The following is a 21,072-nucleotide window of genomic DNA, read 5'->3' as shown; positions in this document are numbered from 1 at the left end:
TGTTTAAAACAGAAACCAGCTGACTTCACTGAGCCACGCTCCCTGCTTTTGCAATAAGTCCCCGTGGGTGTGTTTTTATAATAGCCTGTGCGGTGTGGCCCCTGTGCGGTGTGGCCCCTGTGCGGTGTGGCCCCTGTGCACTGTGGCCCCTGTGCGGTGTGGCCCCTGTGCACTGTGATCCCTGTGCAGTGTGGCCCCTGTGCACTGTGGCCCCTGTGCACTGTGGCCCCTGTGCGGTGTGGCCCCTGTGCTTCCCCTGGTTTGAACCAGAGAAGGACTCAAAAGTTAACAGCCAACTAACAGAATCTCCAGCACAGTCCGTATTTGTACGATACAGACCTTTTCTTTTCTGAACCGCGGCGGGTTACGCAGCGGTCCGTGTGATACAGCGAGAATACATCTGGGACAGGGGGGAGTGGGACAGATGACAAGAACTGTATTTTTATTTTCATTTCCAAGATATCAAGGTTCCAGTGGATGCAAACTGTGCTTGGCTGTAGAGATTATTATTATTATTATTATTATTATTATTATTATTATTATTATTATTATTATAAATATTAATATTATTATTGCTATTCTATATTCTGTATATATTTTATTAAAGATTCCAGTGCAGGGCTTTGAATGTATTTGTTCCCCTCCCTGTTTTGCTCAGAAATACAGCCCTGCCTTATTTCCCTGTCTTGTGTGGCTGCATCAATCAATCCAGCAGAATTGATCATTGATCAGGGTATCAGGGTTTAACAGCAGCTAATATTGTCTAGCCCTGTATGTAAAACACTGGGGGTGAGATCCATCACACTGTGTAACACAATTTTTGTTCCTGGGTAGTAAGTGTTATTTCCTAATTGCTTATGCCTCAGAAGTATAGAAAATGGCTATTATTCCCCACAGACTTTGCTTTTGTGACCAGGACAGTGATATTTCAAAATATCACTATTTCCAATGGGAAAACGGGCAAATGTGTGTCTTTTCGTTCACATAAAGTCAGAAAAAAACAACATATGAATCCAAATTAACATGTATTTATACTAAAGTAATACAAAAACGACTACAAAAGTTAGAAGTGAGTAGTTTTTCGAGATTTACGATTATACTGTATTTGGATTCATATGTTGTTTTTTTCTGACTTTATGTGAACGAAAAGACACACATTTGCCCGTTTTCCCATTGAAAATAGTGATATTTTGAAATATCACTGTCCTGGTCACAAAAGCAAAGTTTGTGGGGAATAATAGCCATTTTCTATACTTTTGAGGCATAAGCAATTAGGAAATAACACTTACACCCAGGAACAAAAAAAAAAGAGAGACTATGAATATGAAGAGCTGTGTTTTTAATTGAATCCTAACTCGTAACTCATGAAAAGAACAAAGCGCTCAAAATACAGCCCTCTGCATCGCTTATAAACGTTTCCCACAGTAAAAAGCACAGCAAAGCGGAATAAAGCACAGGTACAGTGTTATTAGAACGCCTCCAGATTGGACATTTCTATCCTTTGTATACCGACCTGCACGAAAGGGTGGGAGAATTTCAATTTCCCCTCAGTAATCAGTAAAAACAATAGGCAATCGTGTGTGAAAATGCCAGACCGCTTTGCGCTTTAATCAGGCGTCTTAAACAACTTCTAAAAAGTCTCCTGCGTTTTACCGTGTGTGGCTCTGCGTTCCCTTTCTCGTCCTATTCTAAATGAACTGCATGCGTGCATCTCAATTAGACAATCGCGAATTTGCCTATGTTGACAATTTTTTCAAGATGTTCAATTATACGCGTTTAATTTCCATATGCACAAGAACTCAAAACAGAAGCGAGGGGTGTTCTAATAAATGTGCACACGAGAGTAAGTATTGCAAAGAATAGCGAGGTACGCTAAACATGTCATGCATATTCATATTCTTGTCAAACCAGGGTAAACTTTGGTAAATGCATAGCATAGCCAGGGGCTGAAAGCATGGGGAAAGCGCGTAAACACCGTGGTAAACTTTTATAAGTGATCTGACGCGCACACAGACCTGCATTCCTGCTTGTATTTTATCTTGCTAACGTTGCAGCATCCGGGCACAATTTTTTTTTTTTTTTTTGACACAGTTGTCTACTGAAACGAGAAACGGCAATAAACGTGAACACAAAACTGCAACAGAGCCTGCGTGAAAATGTGTTCAGCACGGATGGTGCGCTTGTAAAGTAAGCGTGGTCGGAAATGGGCCCGGAGCTATCACGGTGAGCGATCCGTGGGATTTCAATGAATAACAGCAAACAAGCATTCTTAAAAACGTGCCCCATTGTAAAACCTCAGCAACGTGTAGGAAAGCACAGGGAAGCGGAGCTAGCATTGTAAAGCACGGAGGGGTACGGTAACGCATATTTAAAAACATGGCTTTTAACCCTTATGTAAGTTTCCCATCGCAAAGGCGTAGCACCGTGTAAAGCACAGTGAAAGCGTTCTGCAGTCAGGAGACATTAGAGCGACATTTTACGCAACTTCTCAAATGAAAAATAAAATTGAAGGGTTCACCCTTGGCCAAAAGTGGGCATCGCTTATATATTAAAGAAACAACACATGCATAACAAATAAGAAAATTGCCTTTTTTATTCATATCAATAGATGACCAGGAAATACAAAGTACCGGCAGAAGTGCTTTTTCACCTAGACAGATAATTTAAACCACTTTTTTTTTCGTAACAGCTGTGCGTTATTGAGAAATACCGGACCCTTCCCAGGGGCTATACTGGTTACGCCATTGGAGGGTCCGGTATTGCCCAATATCGCCCCACCCTGTCTGGTCTTTCCCCCTCCGCAATGCATCGTGCATTGCAATATTTCACTCGCTTGCAAACGATCCCTGCAAGCCTGCAAGCGCGCGTCACCACAGCAGCGCAGCTCGGCTTCCCCGCCCCGCCTCCCAACGGGCTCGGCCGAACGCGATTGGCACACCTCAAACCCGAACCCTAGCCTGCGATAGGCTCCCGGGCCCGCCTGTCAGGGGAACGGGGCGCGGCTGAGGCAGCGACGTCACTTTCGCGGGTAGAGTCACTTCCCCCCATGGTGACGGCGGAACATGGCGAGAGTTTGCGGTGGGAAAGGAAGGAGCCGCCGGGAGAGAAATCAGACTTTCTGCAGCGTTTCCCGAGCGCTTTCTGGACACTAACGCGTTGTTTTAACGCTGAGAAAGGGGTCCGGCGCCTTTTTATTTCATTAGTTTTGTTCAAACGGCAACACCTGCCCGTGTATCGCCGCTCCAGACGCAGAAACCGAGTCGCTGTGTTTGTTTGTTTGTTTGTTTTTGTTTTTTGACTTGGAAAGTTTGTTGTTGTTGTCGTCGCGGATTGCAACATTTAAAACAGAAGAGAGAGAGAGAGAGACAGGAGAGAGATCCAGGGTGTGGATCATCTTGATAAGACACGCGAAGAGCGCCCAGGTGTTATTGGGAGCCTCTCTTTATATTATACGCGGACAGGAGCATTAGCAAGCGCTGTGCGTGTTTGTAATCTGGAAATGTAATTCTTGACGGCGACCCTCGCTTTTGTTTTTAATAAAAAATCATTGGTTTGGGTTTAGTTTAGGTACCGTTTTTCTGTTCATCTTTTTTGGATCGGATTCGTTTGAACCCGGGTCCCAGCATCGATGGCGTGGGCTCTGAAACTGCCCCTGTCTGACGAAGTGATCGAGTCGGGGCTGGTGCAAGACTTCGATGCAAGTCTCTCCGGTATAGGCCAGGAGCTCGGAGCCGGGGCATACAGCATGAGGTACGGGACACCTGCACACAACGCCGGGCGTGTGGCTCTTGGGATGCAAACCTATACGGCACAAGGGACACGTGTGTTCCACAAATACAATTATTCAAATTATAGATAGATATTTTTTTAATAGTGATTGGGAATGAGACTCCTATTGCATAGCTGTTTCACCCGTTCCTGGTTTTGCTGCGCGCTTGCACCTGTAAGCAGCTCAGGTGCGTTCTCGGTCGGCTCGCAGTAAATATAGGAATGGATCAGACTGCTGCGCAGCGGGAGTCCTCTTTCCTTCCTTGTAATGGGTACGAATGGACGGCATTCTGTCGTGATTGCAGCAGTAAGCATGCAGCCAAGTCGGCGCTCTTGTATTCAATGGGCAGAACTTTGAGCTGTAAGTTGATACTGTAGTCAACTTTTTCGTAAACAACACTTTAATTTATATAGGTAAGTACACGCCTTGCTAATCAGCGTGACTCTCCAGTTAGGACAGCACAGGTTTTTAATGTTATGCGGTAAATAGAAATGCATGTTTATTTGCTTGTGTGTGTGTGTGTTGAAACACGTGGGGTCACGACCTCAAAGAAAAAAAACGTCTTCAAGCTTTTTTGCAAGAATGGTTCAGTAACTCCGAAGTACTTGTGAAGAGTTATAACCAGGGATGGGAAGAAGACTCCTCTTGCACAGCAGTTTCACCCAGTGCAGGTTTTACTACGAGCTTGATTAGCCACAGTGTGCCAACAAGTAGGTAACAAGCTCAGGTGTGTCTGATTTTTAAACTGGGGGGGGGGTGTCGTTGCCAGGCCAGTGTCCCAACGAGGCGTCTCATCTACAGGAGGGCTTGCTTGGGTTTCTCTGCAGGTCGTGTGTTTCACTGGAGCCCGGCTCTGGCACACGCAGTGGAAACTGTCTTCTGCCAGAGGATTGGATCTCTGAGGCTGTTTACAGAACTCTTGGGGGCGGAGCGAGGGTTGAGATGGAGAGATTAGGGACTTGTGGGGATGTTCCGTTATCGTTCTGTCAGTGTGGTGCAGTGTCTGAGCAGGCATGGAAATGAAACTCCTGTTGCGTAGCAGTTAAAACCATTTCAGGGTTTACTGCGAGCTTGATTAGCTGCAGTGTGTACAGGTAATAAGCTCTGGTGTGTCTTGTTAAACTCCTAGATTGATGGATCGATAGCTGCTATGCAACAAAAGCCTTATTTCTAACCCAGCTGCATGTCACTCTGTGTCGCTGTCTGTGTGTCACCGTGTGTCGCTCTGCCTGTGTGTCTCTTGTCACTATGTTGCTGTCTGTGTGTCTCTGTAACTCTGCCTCCCTTTCCTCCCTGCAGTGATGTGCTTGCGCTGCCCATCTTCAAGCAGGAGGAGTCGAACCTCCCCCCCGACACAGAGAACAAGATCCTGCCGTTCCAGTACGTGCTGTGCGCCGCCACCTCCCCCGCCATCAAGCTGCACGATGAGACCCTCACCTACCTGAACCAAGGTGAGCCCCCCCGCCCGGCAACCTGCCCCCTGAGCACTGAAGAGTCTGCCCTTCTAGAAGTGTTGCGCATTGGAAAGCACAGGGAGGTCTGGTAAAGCACAGGGAAGCATTGTAAAGCACAGAGAGGTCTGGTAAAGCACGGGGAAGCATTGTAAAGCACAGGGAGGTCTGGTAAAGCACAGGGAAGCATTGTAAAGCACAGAGAGGTCTGGTAAAGCATAGGGAAGCATTGGAAAGCACAGGGAGGTCTGGTAAAGCACAGGGAAGCATTGTAAAGCACAGAGAGGTCTGGTAAAGCACAGGGAAGCATTGTAAAGCACAGAGAGGTCTGGTAAAGCACAGGGAAGCATTGTAAAGCACAGAGAGGTCTGGTAAAGCACAGGGAAGCATTGTAAAGCACAGAGAGGTCTGGTAAAGCACAGGGAATCATTGTAAAGCACAGGGAGGTATGGTAAAGCACAGGGAAGCATTGTAAAGCACAGAGAGGTATGATGAAGCACAGGGAAGCATTGTAAAGCACAGAGAGGTATGATGAAGCACAGGGAAGCATAAACGGTGGAACACTAACCCTTCTAAAAGTTTCCCGCAGTAAAAGCACTCAGCGTTCCTCCTCAGTGACTGACGGACTGACTGACTGACTGACTGACGGACGGCTCAGTTTGATTCTGTGTCTCTGCTGTTTCAGGGCAGTCCTATGAGATCCGCATGCTGGACAACAGGAAGATGGGGGAACTGCCTGAACTCACAGGGAAGATGGTGAAGGTGAGGGAGAGGGGAGAGAGCTCCCGCCAGTGGCAGGGCTGGAGGCTGCAGTAGTGTGTGTCAGGGCGTGGCAGAGGAAACCGGACAAGAGCTCGTTGTCGTGCAGTGCGCTCTCTCTCTTGTACTGGGAGGAGTTCAGGATGTAGTTCCCTGTATTTCGTCCTCTCCCCTCTGTGTATAATCTGTTTGGTAGTTCTGTGTGTGTGTTTGTGAGACTTGTGTATTTACTTAATCATTTATCTAGCTCTGTCTCCCCTCGGTATTACCTGCATGGTGTCTGTGTGATGTTTGCAATGCTGTGTATATGACTTTCTCTCTCTCTGTCTCTCTCTCAAGAGTATTATCCGTGTGGTGTTTCATGACCGGCGGCTGCAGTACACAGAGCACCAGCAGCTGGAGGGCTGGAGGTGGAACCGACCCGGCGACCGGATCCTGGACCTGGGTGAGCTGCATGACTGGGCCTGAGCTGGACCCGGGAATCCGGGGGGGGGTGGGGGAGGTAGAATGGGGTGCTGCGACTCCAGCTCTGTCCTTGACGCGCTCCTTGGCAGGGTCAGTGCACAAGCTGGGAATGCATCTCCTGCATTTAACGTTATCTGCAACGGCACGCTGTCTTTAGGACTACCCCCCCTCGCACACACAGGTTTATATTTTCTTTTTTTCCCCCGCCATGGAAGACATCCCGATGTCGGTGGGAATGATCGACCCGCGAGCGAACCCGACTCAGCTCAACACTGTGGAGTTCCTGTGGGACCTGTCCAAAAGGACCTCTGTCTTCATTCAGGTACAGCGCCGGGGAGGGACACGGGGGCACATCGGAGCGATTCTTTTATAAAGCAAAAACTCAAGACCGAAGTCCATTGCCATTGGTTAGTACTCGCAAAGATGAGGGGGGAAATAAGTCTCCTGTTGCACAGCAAGTTGATCCATTCCTGGTTTTACTGTGTTTAAGACACACTGGAGCTTGTTACCTGTCCAAGCTAACCAAGCTGGTAGTAAAACCTGGAAGGAGTGAATCCGCTCTGCAATAGGAGTCCATCCCTAAAACAGTCTGCTTGGCGAAGCGCTTGCAGTTCTGCTCTGCTGGAAAGCTGCCTGCTTGTTGTTGAGATGGCCCTTCCCTGTCCAGGTTCACTGCATCAGCACGGAGTTCACCATGCGCAAGCACGGCGGGGAGAAGGGGGTCCCCTTCCGCGTGCAGATCGACACCTTCAAAGAGAACGAGAACGGGGAGTACACCGAGCACCTGCACTCCGCTAGCTGCCAGATCAAAGTGTTCAAGGTGAGGGGGGTAGAGGGGGGTATACTGGAAACCTGCACTCCGCTAGCTGCCAGATCAAAGTGTTCAAGGTGAGGGGGGTAGAGGGGGGTATACTGGAAACCTGCACTCCGCTAGCTGCCAGATCAAAGTGTTCAAGGTGAGGGGGGTAGAGGGGGGTATACTGGAAACCTGCACTCCGCTAGCTGCCAGATCAAAGTGTTCAAGGTGAGGGGGGTAGAGGGGGGTATACTGGAAACCTGCACTCCGCTAGCTGCCAGATCAAAGTGTTCAAGGTGAGGGGGGTAGAGGGGGGTATACTGGAAACCTGCACTCCGCTAGCTGCCAGATCAAAGTGTTCAAGGTGAGGGGGGTAGAGGGGGGTATACTGGAAACCTGCACTCCGCTAGCTGCCAGATCAAAGTGTTCAAGGTGAGGGGGGTAGAGGGGGGTATACTGGAAACCTGCACTCCGCTAGCTGCCAGATCAAAGTGTTCAAGGTCGGGGGGGGGGTATTGAACTTGACTTTCATCCAGTCCCAGCACTGTGAAACGCAGAGAGGTATGGTAAAGCATGTCAATAAACAGGGCAAACCAGAGTAAAACTATGCATATCAGAAGCATGGAGGAAGATGAGAGATTTTTTTTTTCTTTGTTTCGTTTCCCGCGTTCCACCCCTCGCAGCCCAAGGGAGCGGACCGGAAGCAGAAGACTGATCGTGAGAAAATGGAAAAGAGGACCCCACAGGAGAAGGAGAAATACCAGCCCTCCTACGATACCACCATCCTGACCGAGGTGAGGGGCAGCGGGCAGGGGCCCCCGGGGCCTCCGGGGGGACGGACACACACTCCCAGTGCACAGCAGTGTGATCCAGTCATGGTTTTACTGTGCGCTTGATTAGACAAAGTGTATGTGTTGTATTGGACTGGGAGTGAAGGCAGGAAAGGATACACAGTTTTCAAAGTCTTTTTGATAGAATATCTTTGATATTTTCAAGACCCAGAGAATCTTTCAGTCGGAATGTTTATCGTTGAGGTTTTAGGTTATTTTTCGTATTTCTTCAGTCAATCAATCAAAACCTTTTATTTTATTCATTGGGAACAAATTCATGTTTAAACTGGCAGGAGTCTGACAGCACCACAGCGAACATCAAACACAATAAAAAACAAAATCAGTCATAAAACGAACATAGCTCTTCCTAATTCAGCACTGTTTATTGTTTTTAATAGGTGTGGCTGTTTTATTTGTTAACGGGTTCCAGTTCAGGCTGCAGTAGAGTAACTGTGCTGTGTGTGTTTCTATTCTCAGTGCTCACCCTGGCCCGAGGTCTCCTATGTGTCCAACTCTCCAGCTCCCAGTTTCACCAGCTCGCACTCCAGCTTCACAGTGGCAGAGGGGTACGGGAGCGCTGGCGGGGGGGTGGGGGGTGGGTGGGGGGCTAGGATTTACATCATTTCTATTTAAAAATCACTTTTTCTAACGGAGAGCTGCCCAAGAAGGTGTCCTGTAGACAGAACATCTGTCTTGCACTAATTCATATGACACAGCCCATTGTGCACGTTTACTCAAATTAATTTGCAGGGGGGGGGGGTAATTGCACTAAATTGGGGAGAAAACCCCTCTTTTGGGGGGGGGGGGGTGGTAAAATTGGGCACTCTAAATAAAATAAATGATGTTGTTTTGTGTTCTCTGCTGTTTCAGTAACAGCTCCCCAACTCACCAGCCTGAGCATGCTGCTGCACAGACCCCTGATGTGAGTATCCACAGAGTGGCGTTCCCATCGGGCTTGATCTAAAAGGAAGCGACTCCTAATCTACTGTGCATGGGTGTGCTAGATATACCTATATAATATATATGAATGAATCAAATGTAATCTGCATTGCACTGATGCCCATGGCAAGGCTGTGCTCTATTGCGATGCTAATTGTGATAAGAAAATAGATTTCCTTTGTGAAATGTGGCCAGGCTCCTGCTCGATATGCCCGGGGCTGAATTCGAAGGAATTGGAATTTGAGACATGGTGATTGGTTGAATTGTGAGGCCGGCAGCTCCGCCTTCAACTGAAGTAATCTGCCGTCTCCGTCTGTGAGAAGCTCGTTTTGACAGAGCGCTGCTGGTTTGCAGTTTTTGATCGATGGTGCGCTAGAGCTGGTTCGCTGGGAATTTGAAAAAGGAAGTGGAATTAACCCTTTCAGGACCAAGCGTTTTTCAGATGGCTGCCCCCCCCCCCCCCCCCCCCCCCCCCAGGAGTGTTTTTTGGCTGCATTTGACTCGCTTCCTATAAGAAAAATCATAAAAATGAATTTTGTACAGGAGCAGCTTGCAAATGGTGTTCTTCAGCACACTCTGGGGAACGTTATAAAGTACTTCAGAAACAGTGTTATTCTGTGACCCGAGGGGCTTTGCAACACTTCCAGAGAGTTTTGTTGAAGAGTATTGATGTTTGGGCAAATTATAAGACATTTGTTTGACACGATCTGTCTTCTGCTTCCGGTTTTTTCTCAGGGTCTTAATAAGCAGTAATAGACACTACTCTAATTTTTTTTTTTCAAAATAAATAAAGAAGTTATTCATTCCATTATCAGTAATGGGGGGGGGGATCTTCAGCATTTAGTTCATGAAATCTGCTTATAGCCACTCGTTTTCTATATATTTATAACTGTTGCAAAAACATATATTAAAACACACAAGGCCGAATAAATGTTCTAATAGAATACGTGTTTACAGTGTTTCCCCTTTTTGTATTCTCTCTAACCGAGCTCCTGTGTTGCTAATGCTTTTGTCTCTGCCGGGCTGCTGTAAACTGGCTCCCCCCTTTTACACGCTAAATTTCTCTCTGTGACGTCACGAGGGGAAAAAAACAATCGTGAAGTGAACGTCGGTCCCTGCTGCAGCTCGGAGGAATGTCCTCTAGAAAGGGTCCTGATTCTTAATGGTTAGGTATTGGGTTAGGGGCAGGGTGGCTTGATGTCGGAGAGGTGCCGAGCTCTGGAAGCGAAAGGTGGGAGTGCCTGGCAAATGCCCTCGAATTGCCTGATGCCCACAGGACACTTCTTCTAGTGGATATTCCTTTGCCCTGCGTTCCTCACCTGTCCGTTGATGTGTATTTCAAGCCTGTAGTGCCGGTAGCCCTGTAAGTTTTTGTCTTGTTTCCACGATCTGGAAGCCCGGTTCAGTGCGGTCGTGTTAAACACGATCCCGGTCCTTAAAGGGTTAAACGGGAATTGGCCCCAGCCCCGGTAAACAGCCTTGCCTTGTGTGTGCCTGTGTTTCTGTTACTGGGAATAGGAGTACATCTGGAATGGTTAGTAAAATTGAAGAGCAATTCTGTCTTGCAGTTATCCTGCACTACCCTAAGAAGCGAGTGTCCAAGCAGCCAGGTAGATATGAAGCTTTATTTATTTCAAGGTGCAAGCCGTGTGAATGTCGGGGGGGGGGGGTTCTCCCCTCCAAAGAAAAGAAAAATGCAAATCCCAATACAATCCCACAGGGGTCCACACAGTTCAAAGCCTGAACCATGATCTGCATTGTGAGTTCCGCGAAGCTGTATCTGTCGCTGTCTAGTTTTTGGGTGACCTCTGCCTGGATGCTTTTTGTAAGAACGCTGAAATTAAGTTCAATGGCAAACCTTTTCGTTTGCCATGGAACCTTTTTTTTGTCTTGGCGTCTTCAATGTCAGGAGCTAGCAATGGTCTAAGCCTCTGTAGTCATTACTGGAGACAGACTCTGGTCTCTGAACTCTTGCTGTATTGCGGTGGGTGTTTTTTTGGGTTTTTTTTCTCTCTGAATGTTTAGAACCTGTTGCCCACGGCGACGCCGCAGGAAGCCCAGCAGTGGCTGCTCCGGAATCGCTTCTCATCGTTCTGTCGGCTCTTCAACAACTTCTCAGGTGAGCGGACGGGCCGGGCCGGGCCGGGTCCGGAGGCACTGTAGGGGCTCCCCGGTGGTTCCCCCGTGCAGTAAGGATGTGGGTTCTGCTGTAAGTATTAACAGGATAATCCTCTCCCAGGGACTGACCTGCTGAAGCTGACCCGCGAGGATGTCATTCAGATCTGCGGACCGGCCGATGGGATCCGTCTGTTCAACGCTGTGAAGGGCCGGTGAGTCTCCGTCCGTCTCGTGCGCGTTGAGTTAGTATCGTGCTTGTTGAAGCTCTGAGTGTGTAGGGATAAAGATAAGACTCCTATTGCATAGCAGTTTCACCCATTCCAGGTTTTACCACAAACTAGCCACTGTGGTACAGTCTTATTGACCTTGTAGTAAAAGTAGAAATGGATCAGACTGCTGTGCAGCGGGAGTCTTCTTTCCATCCCTGGTGTGAGCTGGCTGTGTTTAGTGTGTGCTCTTGTCAAAGCTGCCTGTGTTTTGTGTGTGCGTGTCTTATTAAAGCTGGCTGTCGTGTCTCTGCAGGGTGGTTCGTCCCAGACTCACTATCTATGTGTGCCAGGAGTCCCAGCAGACCCGCGAGCAGCAGAAACACGAGAACGGAGACGCGCCCGGGGGCACCTTCTTCGGTGAGCCTCTCGGGGAGCGGTCAGGGGCGCGGGGCTCACTGCCAGGAGCACGTGAGGAACACATTCAACCGCAGACTCCTGATCAGTGTGCCGATGCTGTCGACCCGTTTCGTGCCTAGCAGCAGTATAACATCTCCCTCTCCCGCCCCCCTCAGTGTATCACGCCATCTACCTGGAGGAGCTGACGGCACTGGAGCTCACTGAGAAGATCGCCCAGCTTTTCAGCATCTCCCCTCAGCAGATCAGCCAGATCTACAAGCAGGGTCCCACGGGGATCCACGTGCTGGTCTGTGACGAGGTGAGAGGCGGACCCTCGCTTACTCTCTGAACCCCCCGGAACGGGCAGCCGCCCCAACGGAGATTAATAATAATAATCTTTTATATAGTGCCTTTCATAGTGGACCACCATCTCAAAGAGCTTTACAAGATAGGAGACTAGGGTGTGTGAGCTGTGCATCAGCTGCAGAGTCACTTACAACAACGTCTCACCCCAAAGACGCAGCACAAGGAGGTTCAGTGACTCGCTCGGGGTCACACAGGAATCGAGTACCGACGCGAGGGTCGTTGGTGTTGACTGGGCTAACTTTTACTATTGCAAGTAAAACAAGTGAAGAAACAGCAGCTGCTTGGGTTTGTGAGGATTCTGTGAATCTGTAGCTCAAGATACAGCCCCACTGGCCCTTTGAGGCAAAATGCTGCCATGTTACAAAAATGTCAGGCTTTCAGAAGTGTAAAATGACAGGCTTATTTACAGTACATATTCCCAGCGTCCTATTCTGAGGACAGTCGAGGTCAGGCGTGCCCAGAATCGGAGCAGTGAAATCTCACACCAGCTATAAAAACATCTGAAGGGCTGTATGTGAAGAATTAAGAGTGACTTTTAGACTTCTGCCGTTAACACAACAAAGAGCAAGTTATCATAACAATATAGTTAGAGAGAGAATTAAAATAACAGGTGGAGATGCCAGATAGAAAACGCTCCAAAAAAATGACAAGGCAGCCTGTCCTCCGATGAGGACAACGGCACTTGGTGTGTGTCTCTTCTGTTCACGTGTCTTTCTTTTGCAGATGCTGCTTAATTTCCAGGACGAGTCCTGCTTCATTCTGGACACCATGAAAGGTAAGAAACTGAACTTGATAAATGCTGTGCTGAATCTAGAAATGCTAAGAGAAACTTCACAAATTGAAAGTGGGGTAGTGACCAGGTGAGGTACTGGGAGACTTATACCAGGGATGGTAATAGGACTCCTATTGCACAGCAGCTTCACCCAGTCCAGGTTTTACTGCCAGCTTGATCAGGCACAGTGTCAAGCTAACAAGCTCAGGTGTGTTAAACTCGTAGGAAAAACAGGAATGAACCGCTATGCATTTTCAAATTTGTATTTTAAAAAAATAAAATTGTCTGTGTTCATTTGTTTATTTAATTTTGCCCACAGCAGAAACCAGTGACAGCTACCATATAATCCTGAAGTGAGGAACCTGGCCAATGGGAGCCGAGCTTTAAAGCGTCCACCATGCCCCTCCCACCTCCATTCAGCCCCCCTACAGCCCTTCAGCAAATGCATGCCTTTCTGTACAAAAAAAATTCCCTGACACAGCCCGGCTTGACTCTCATTGTGTCGCGTAGTGTATGGATGTCACCAGCAGGGGGCGAGAGCGGTTTGTTTTAAGGTTAGAGCTGGGTGCCTTCTCTCCTACCACCGCCTCCCCTCCAAGTAAACTTTCTGTTTTGACCCACCCCTGCAAGACTGCAGTTTCGAGCGACCAATTAAAGACAGACATGGGCATTTTAATGCAGCGCTCCTGCCACAGGAGAGCAGAAATCAACCAGTCTGGGGGGAGCAGCACAGTCTGGACGATTTAACCCCTGGCTGCCTGGACCGAGAGAGACTCGGACACTGTTCTGTGTTGGTTCGGCAGGAGCAGCGTGTTGCATATTTGGACTGAAGAAAGAAAAAAAAAACTAAATGAATTGCAATAGAACCAAGAGGAAGAACTCCATTCAAGGTTTCTTTATCTTTGTGTGTGTGTGTGTGTTTTTGTTTTTAAATGTTTTCCACGTTGGTACGGGCCACAGAGACTGGTATTTACAAATCGTGACGTGCAAAAAAACTTTTATGGGATTACAAAGAAAAAAACTTGTGTGAAAAAAAGTAATCCTGCCTGCTTGTGTAATTTTATTAGGGTTATCAAACAGGAGGGCTTGCCAGTGCAGACAGACAGCACTGCGGCTTGCAGCAGCGAAGGGAGAGGTGGACTGGGGGACTGGGGTTTTGTCCCCCCCACCCAATCCTCAACTGAACATTTTTTTGATGTATTTTTTTTTCTGTGGACTACAGCCTGCCCCCCCCTCGGGTTCGGTTGGCGCTCTGATGTAAGGAGGTGCATGGGCATTATGTGTTTGATATGAACTTCTACAGTGGTGCACACAGAATACTACCAAAAAGCTCTATCTGTCTTTCTGTCCGAGTGCTCACTAGTGAAATGTAAATAAGCTGAAAAATATATGTAGTGTTGTTGACCTGGACCAGGGGTGAGAGGACATACACCTGGCAGAGTGCTCCCCCTGCAGCCGGGGTGCAGTATTACACACTGCGCCTGTGCTGTATTGGGTTGTCTCACTAAGCAGCTGGGTGAGCGGGTTGTAAAACCTGGCGAGTCTAGAGTCCGGATGGGATTCTACGCAAGCATTGCCCCGCGGTTTGGACCGGAGCTGGTGAACGAAGACATACTGAAAGAAGGTTGTGTAAAATTCAACGGCAACCGTTTCATCTAGAAGTGTTTTTTTTTTATTTTGTTTTTTTTCTCCCTACATATCATCAGATCTTCAGAAAGCAAGATTCGCTGTGTGTGGATTGAATGGTGATCTGTTATTTTAAGTGGCGTGTTGTAAGCGTCGAGTACCGTTTCCGTTGCGTTGAGATACGAGGCCAAACACACAACGTGGCTCGTTGCGGGCCCCTCCCTTTTATAAATGAATTTCCAGTTCGCATTGCCTTTTAATCAATTCCAGCTCCTTCCAGAAGGAATTGACCCCCAGCCCTGTCAGTTTTATTAATACACACGGAGCAAGTCTTGCTCAGTGGCTTCATTAAAACACTGAGAAAGTCTTCTAGTCGAAACATTTTGTTTAAGTTTCTTTAAAAAAAAAAAAAAAAATTAAGTATATTTCTGCATCCACCTCTAGCTGTTTTCCCAGGATTACGCACAGGAGGTGTCCCTAGCTGGGCCCGGAGCTGTAGCGAGGCGTGTGGCACTGCCGTGGCCAGGCTTACCCTCAACTCCTGCCAGCTTACCATGCACAGCGGCTTCTTCAGCAGCCTTGGGAGAGAGATCCACAGCTCCTGCTCCTAGCGAGTCCCGACACTCAAACTAAACGTTGTGCACAAAGATTTTATTGGCCACCCTGGACACCCTGGTGTGAAGCTGGGTGCATTGGACTGGTCCTTGAACTCTGCAGGCAGTGGGATTCTCTGCCTTCTCCGCGCGCGCCTTGTGCCTCCGTTATTATATATTGTGTCTGTGATTGTTCTTTTTCTTTAAATGTTTTTATTTTCTTGAACAGGATTTGCATGTACTCACAATGGGGATAGATTCTCAAAGCTATTTCTGGCAAATTATATTGAGAGCAATTTCTTTTATTTATTTTTTTTCAGGAAAGGGGGGGGGGAACCCAACAAAACACAGTAATTAAAAATTTAAAAAAAAATGTGAGACATGAAAAATGCCTGAGGCCTGCTTCCGATTCCAGAATGGAAATGATGGAGTTGTTGTCTGGTCTGAACTTTGTTATTATGTGTGGGATGATTTGGAGTAAATATAGCTTTGGGAATCTAGCTTTACAACTGCTCTGAGCTGATTTTAATAACTTTTTTATATTATGTGTATAGCAGTGGTGGCTGGGGCCCCCAAAAACCCAGGAAGGCATAAAATAAAGTCAGAGGGCTGCAGCAGCAGAGTCTTGTCGTTGTATTCAGACTGACTGTGCTTTTTTATATCTCATGCACTCATGTGGCTGTTTTAAATACATTTTCTCCACAAGCCAGCAGGGGCGGGGCGGGGTGGGGACAGTAGCCCATCATAGTTAATTGTAATAAACGTAACTGTTGCATTACATCACTTATATCTGTATAAAATGCTCAAGATGTGATTGAAAAATGACAACGCTGTGGCTTTTTATTGTGCTGATTAACAGCTGACATCATGAAGACGCTGCAGAATGATCTGTCGCTCTCGGGCAGGTGTTGTGACTCTTGGTCTCCCGGTTGGCGGCCTGTCATTGACAGAGTGGGTCTGGTTGCACCGTCTCGCCAGGTTTGAAACCGCTGGCTGCGAGCGCCCAAGACGGCGAGCCACGGCGGGCTGCCCCAGTCCAGCCTGCAGCATGCCGATCGCAGGAAGGCGCTGCTCTTTTGACAGAAGTGGCTTTTTTTTTTTTTTTAAATCTGTAATTTTCTTTATTGCTTTTATTCAAAAGTCACTCCATAGCCAGCGTCCAATCAACTGTCTCCCTGATTAGGTGATTAAGAGCTTCAGTCATAGTGACTGGACCATGTCGGGGTCAAGGTCAAGCATGTCAGCTCCAGTCACAGCTGACTTGTTTGCATGTAAAGGTTGGTTAGGCAGAGTGGGTTTCTCAGGAGAATTGCACAGTCAGCCTGGCCAATGCAACACTTACTCACTGTATATACATATATATATAAGCGTGTAATGGAAAGCAGTTAGAGCTTGCTAACAAAAGCAAGACGCGTATGAACGCTCAATATCAATCAAAAGCCGGTATAGTGTTGTCTTTACTGTGGTCGCTCTGCATCGCTCGGTTTAGGAGGACAGGGAGAGGTTTGTTTTTTTTAGTGTTTGCATGTGACTGAGGAGGCGCGTCAACCCTGTGTCCCGTGTGCTTTTCTGTATTGTAAAAACTTTCTAAAATAAAGAAATTAAATACAAGGTCTAATCCAGACCGCTCAAACCAGATTGCATTATTATTATTGTTATTATTAATAAAACTGAATATATAGATTTTGGCTCAGATGGAACCTTTTTTTAAACGCTTATCGCATTCAATAAGGGGATATACAAATGTATTGATTGATCGATTGATTGGTTTGTTAATAGTGGAAGTACAGCTAGCAGTACTGAATTGACTTTAGAGTCGAGGTTACCGAACTGCATGGTTGAGTTGCAGTGTATAGATACTCTGACACACACACACACACACACACACACACACACACACACACACACACACACACACACACACACACACACACACACACACAGGCGCGATTGTAACGCGTAAAGGTGCAGATGGCACCGCGGGGTTATCCAGTGTTGAAGAGGGGGCGAGGGTGTGAGCGGAGGGGTCAGGGAGTGGGAGATTCCCCCTCGATTGAGGGACTGGAAAGCGCGGAGTCAGCTGCAGCTCTTGTAACCTTTAGGAGTCCTGGTTTTGTCGTGTGGATTCTGTCATGTATTTTAAACTGGTATACAGGAATATGGAAGATATATATATATATATATATTATATATATATATATATATATATAGATATATATATATATATATATATATATATACACACACACACGCACACGCACACGCACACGCATAAACACACAGAGGTTTCCATGGCGACAGTGCCACGCATATTCAGTTTTGACCCACAAACGTGGAAAAAGTGGGTTAAAAATTATCAAACATTACTGCCGTTGGTATTCCCCCGGAAACAAACTTTTCTGACATATGTGGTTATGAACCCCCATTACACATATTATAGATCTTATTTATTTATTACACAGTTTTAATTTTTAAGGGTTTATAAAAAATAAATCGTATCCCCCACGGTAAAGACGTGTTATTATTATTTTTTTTTTTTAACATTTTATTTTGTATTTTTCGTTAGTTTTTGGAAGCAAGCGGATTGCACAGGAAACACAAAGCTCCGGTCAATAAGGGGGGGGTTGTCCCGGGAATTGTAGTTTTTGCTTTTCCTTCTCTTGTGGTCCCCCCGTTATTTTAACAGTTCAGAGCAACGCAAGTAGGTCAGTAAAACGCTTCTCTGGTAACTCGAATATCTGCTTCTGTACAGTACCAAGCTATTACTTGATATAAAAACTTCAAGTACGATTTGTAGGCGTCGTGTGCGCCTGGTGGAACTACAGTTCCCAGCATCCCCCCCGAGGAGCCAGCTGGTTCTCGATACCCGCAACGTCATCGGGGGAGGGGGGTATAAATGGCTGTGTAACATTCCAGCCCTTATTGTTACATTAGTAACGCCGGGGCAGCTGGAGGGAGACGGGGTGCCGGTCCGGTCCAGTCTACTACAGCGCTCGATTGGGTCATCGTTTCATTTGTGTGTGTGTGTGTTTTGTAACTAAATATATATATATATATAAAAAAAAACGAATTATTCCAAGTGGACGTGGCGTGGAGAAAAAAAAATATATATATATACATACATACATACATCTCAACTCAAGAATCCCAGTACCTACGGAACCGACCCGGAGGATTTTTCATTTTCTCAGGAACGTCAAAGATATCGGACTGAAATCAAGGATTCGTTGCACTTCTTAGCTTTTTCTGTAAACCAGTAAATATATATATATATATACACCCCACCCACCCCTATCTCTCTCCGGTTTGCCCCAGATTATTATTATTATTATTATTATTATTATTATTATTATTATTATTATTATTATTATTATTATTATTGTCATCATTAGTGTTATTAAAAATAATTGAATCATACAACGTGGTGTTTTAATCGTGTATTTAATTTAGTTTTTTCTTGTATTTTGCTTGACGTTTACAGTACTGCACTTTATAACTATATTTTAATCAAAAGACCAGCTAATATATACATTCCTCTCTCTCTCTCTATATATATATATATATATGTATACATGCGTGCAAAGCGTCTCACATCTGTAGGACTCGCCCTGTTAGTAACGCCATTCTCAGAAAACAGAAATCAGCAGCAACACAAGCCAGCGCTGGAACTAAACCGAGCAACGCGAGCGACGCGGGACGGAACGGATCGCACAGCCGCCGAGTCGGGTAAGCAGCACCGATTCCCCTTTTGCAGTTGTAACGCTGAGAGTGGGTTTGTGTAATTGCTGTGCAAATGCTGCCCGGGCATAGATGGGGCAGCGGCGCCAGGCAGCTGTGAGGTTTGTTAGCTCTCACGACACACCAGAACAACAACAACAAAAAATCCTCATTTATCTATTGTGTGTGTGTGTGTATATATATATATATATATATATATAATGTGCGTGCATAAGTGCCGGTGTTGCATTGTCTGCGATGTATTTGATGCATTTTTTAGACGATCTAGGAGATGCAGCGCATTTATAAGTAGGAGTAAATAGGGCTATTATGTACATTATATATCTATTCATGCATCATGCAGCTGCATCAGTCATTATATATATATATATATATATACGTGTGTATGTATATGTATATATAATGTATGTATGATAGTGTGTGTGATTGTGCTCAGTATACATATCATTTTATTCAGGTGTGTCCAGTTCTCTGCTGGTTTCTATACAACCTGTTTTCTGTTCGTATGAATTGAAGACAGAGGCAACTGATGTGAAGAAATTCCAATAAATACAGAAAGAAGCCTGTTCTCTGTGTCTCTGTGCGTCTGTGTCTGTTTCAGTATCCCGGCTGCTAGAGCTGCAAACAGACATGCAGGTCACTTCAGCAGACCTGCAGAACACTTTATACTGTACCAATGCACACAAAGAAACCGAGGGGAAAAAATAGCTGTCGCTCGGCGATCAGGAGGGGGGCAAAGACTGAGTTAATACTGAGTTGCTCCGCAGCTTGTGCTGTCTGGTATGTGCCATGTATGTGGATACGTCTGTGTGGTTTGTATGGATCTATATTTACTGTACATGGATGTAAAACGCACTCCCACACACCCGTGTTTTGTGATTTTGCCATTTCACTCTCCGTCACAAACAGATCCGAACTGCGTAACGTGCCCTCGCTGTTTCGCTGTCCTGCCTTTTTAAAAGAGCAAGCTTTCCATTGATCAGTCTCCACTGCGTTCGGCGTTTCTGATGCAAATCCACGCCAGCCGGTCTCTTCCCAATCGGGTCGGGCCTGGTCGGTGCCTCCTCCAGGATTGTGACCTGCTTAGATCTCGGATGCAATGGTCACACTGCTGCCTTCCCTCCCTCCCTCCCTCCCTCCCTCCCGGTCGCTCGGCTGTAACCATTAGGCCAGCCAGCCTCCCTCCCAGTCCCTGAGCTCTGATCCTTAGCAAATACAACAGCAATGCATGACGGGCTGATTCAGCAAATAGGAGAAGGCTTCTCGGAGAGAGCAGTAACATGGATCAGACCAGCATGATACAAGCGGACTGACTGACTGACGCAGGGCAATGACGTTAGCCATCGACCTCATCCCGGGCCCTGGCTCTGCTTGGATCCTGGTTCCTGAGGGGTCTTGAGAAGCTGGAGGAGGGCATTTGGGCTCAATCAAGTTTTTTTTTTTTTTTTTTTTTTAATTAAATATCTTTGACCTTGACGGCTGGCTTTCCCAGCTTAGCGTTTATCTGGCTTCAGTCTGTCGCGTGGTTTTGATGTTCTGAATCCCAGGCTTGGAAACGGAACTCCTGTTGCAGAGCAGTTTCACCTGTTCCAGGTTTTGCTACGAGCTTCATTATCCGCAGTGTAGAGGGAACAAGCTCAGGCTTGTCTTATTAAACCCAGTAAAACCTGGCATGGATCAAACCGCTGTGCAGTGGGAGTCCCTCCCTGCTTTGCCGTTGCATGTGAGTGAGTGCCGCGTTCCTCGCTGTGTGACTGGCACAGCTGTTGCAGGAGCGCTGGGTAAAGTGTTGCCCCTCGGTTTCCATGGCATCAGCACGTCTGATTAGAAAAGAGGGATAGGGGAGAGTGAGCACGAACGAGACGAAGCCACCTTCCAGGAGATGTTGGTCATGCTGTCTCCTCTCTCAGGTGGCCGATGGCGGTGCTGGGCTGCGCGGGGCTCAAGCGCAGGTTTGAGGAGGTGGACAGCGAGTCTCCCTACTCCTCCCCCAAGGGCTCCGATGATGAGGTGTCGAGCAGCGAGAGCGCGGACAGCTGCGACAGCGTCAACCTGCCCTGCAGCGCGCAGTTCACTCGTGAGTCTGCCAGCTTACACTTCTCCCTCCTCACCTCTCCCTCTCGCCACTCCACTCCCCTCCCTGCTCCTTCTCCTCGCTCTTCTCACCTCTCCCTGCTCCCCCTCCCTGCTCCTCTCTCCTCCCTCCTCACCTCTCCCTCTCGCCACTCCACTCCCCTCCCTGCTC

The 21,072-nt window shown here is 47.0% G+C and overlaps 2 protein-coding genes across 2 annotated transcripts in view; both read left to right on the top strand.

The window, feature by feature from the left end:
• Positions 1–3,043: 3,043 nt before the first annotated feature.
• tfcp2 (transcription factor CP2) lies at positions 3,044–14,026 on the top strand. Its single transcript, XM_041241634.1, has 16 exons — positions 3,044–3,750; positions 5,069–5,220; positions 5,906–5,982; positions 6,319–6,424; positions 6,660–6,766; positions 7,112–7,264; positions 7,924–8,034; positions 8,548–8,636; positions 8,941–8,992; positions 10,578–10,619; positions 11,035–11,128; positions 11,249–11,339; positions 11,650–11,753; positions 11,909–12,051; positions 12,822–12,873; positions 13,190–14,026. The coding sequence occupies exons 1-16, from the start codon at positions 3,629–3,631 to the stop codon at positions 13,225–13,227; spliced, it is 1,533 nt and encodes a 510-aa protein (XP_041097568.1). The 5' UTR covers positions 3,044–3,628; the 3' UTR covers positions 13,228–14,026.
• Positions 14,027–18,454: 4,428 nt separating this feature from the next.
• Positions 18,455–21,072, top strand: part of csrnp2 (cysteine-serine-rich nuclear protein 2) — a 6,964-nt gene continuing 4,346 nt past the window's right edge. Inside the window, exons 1-2 of the mRNA XM_041241664.1 lie at positions 18,455–18,815; positions 20,738–20,904. Coding sequence (XP_041097598.1) covers positions 20,745–20,904 — 160 coding nt within the window. The 5' untranslated portion in view covers positions 18,455–18,815; positions 20,738–20,744. The remainder of the gene's footprint in view (positions 18,816–20,737; positions 20,905–21,072) is intronic.

This window comes from Polyodon spathula, unplaced genomic scaffold, assembly GCF_017654505.1.
Source record: "Polyodon spathula isolate WHYD16114869_AA unplaced genomic scaffold, ASM1765450v1 scaffolds_806, whole genome shotgun sequence".
Taxonomy (NCBI): Eukaryota; Metazoa; Chordata; class Actinopteri; order Acipenseriformes; family Polyodontidae; genus Polyodon; species Polyodon spathula.
This window is presented reverse-complemented; position numbering and strand designations above follow the sequence as displayed.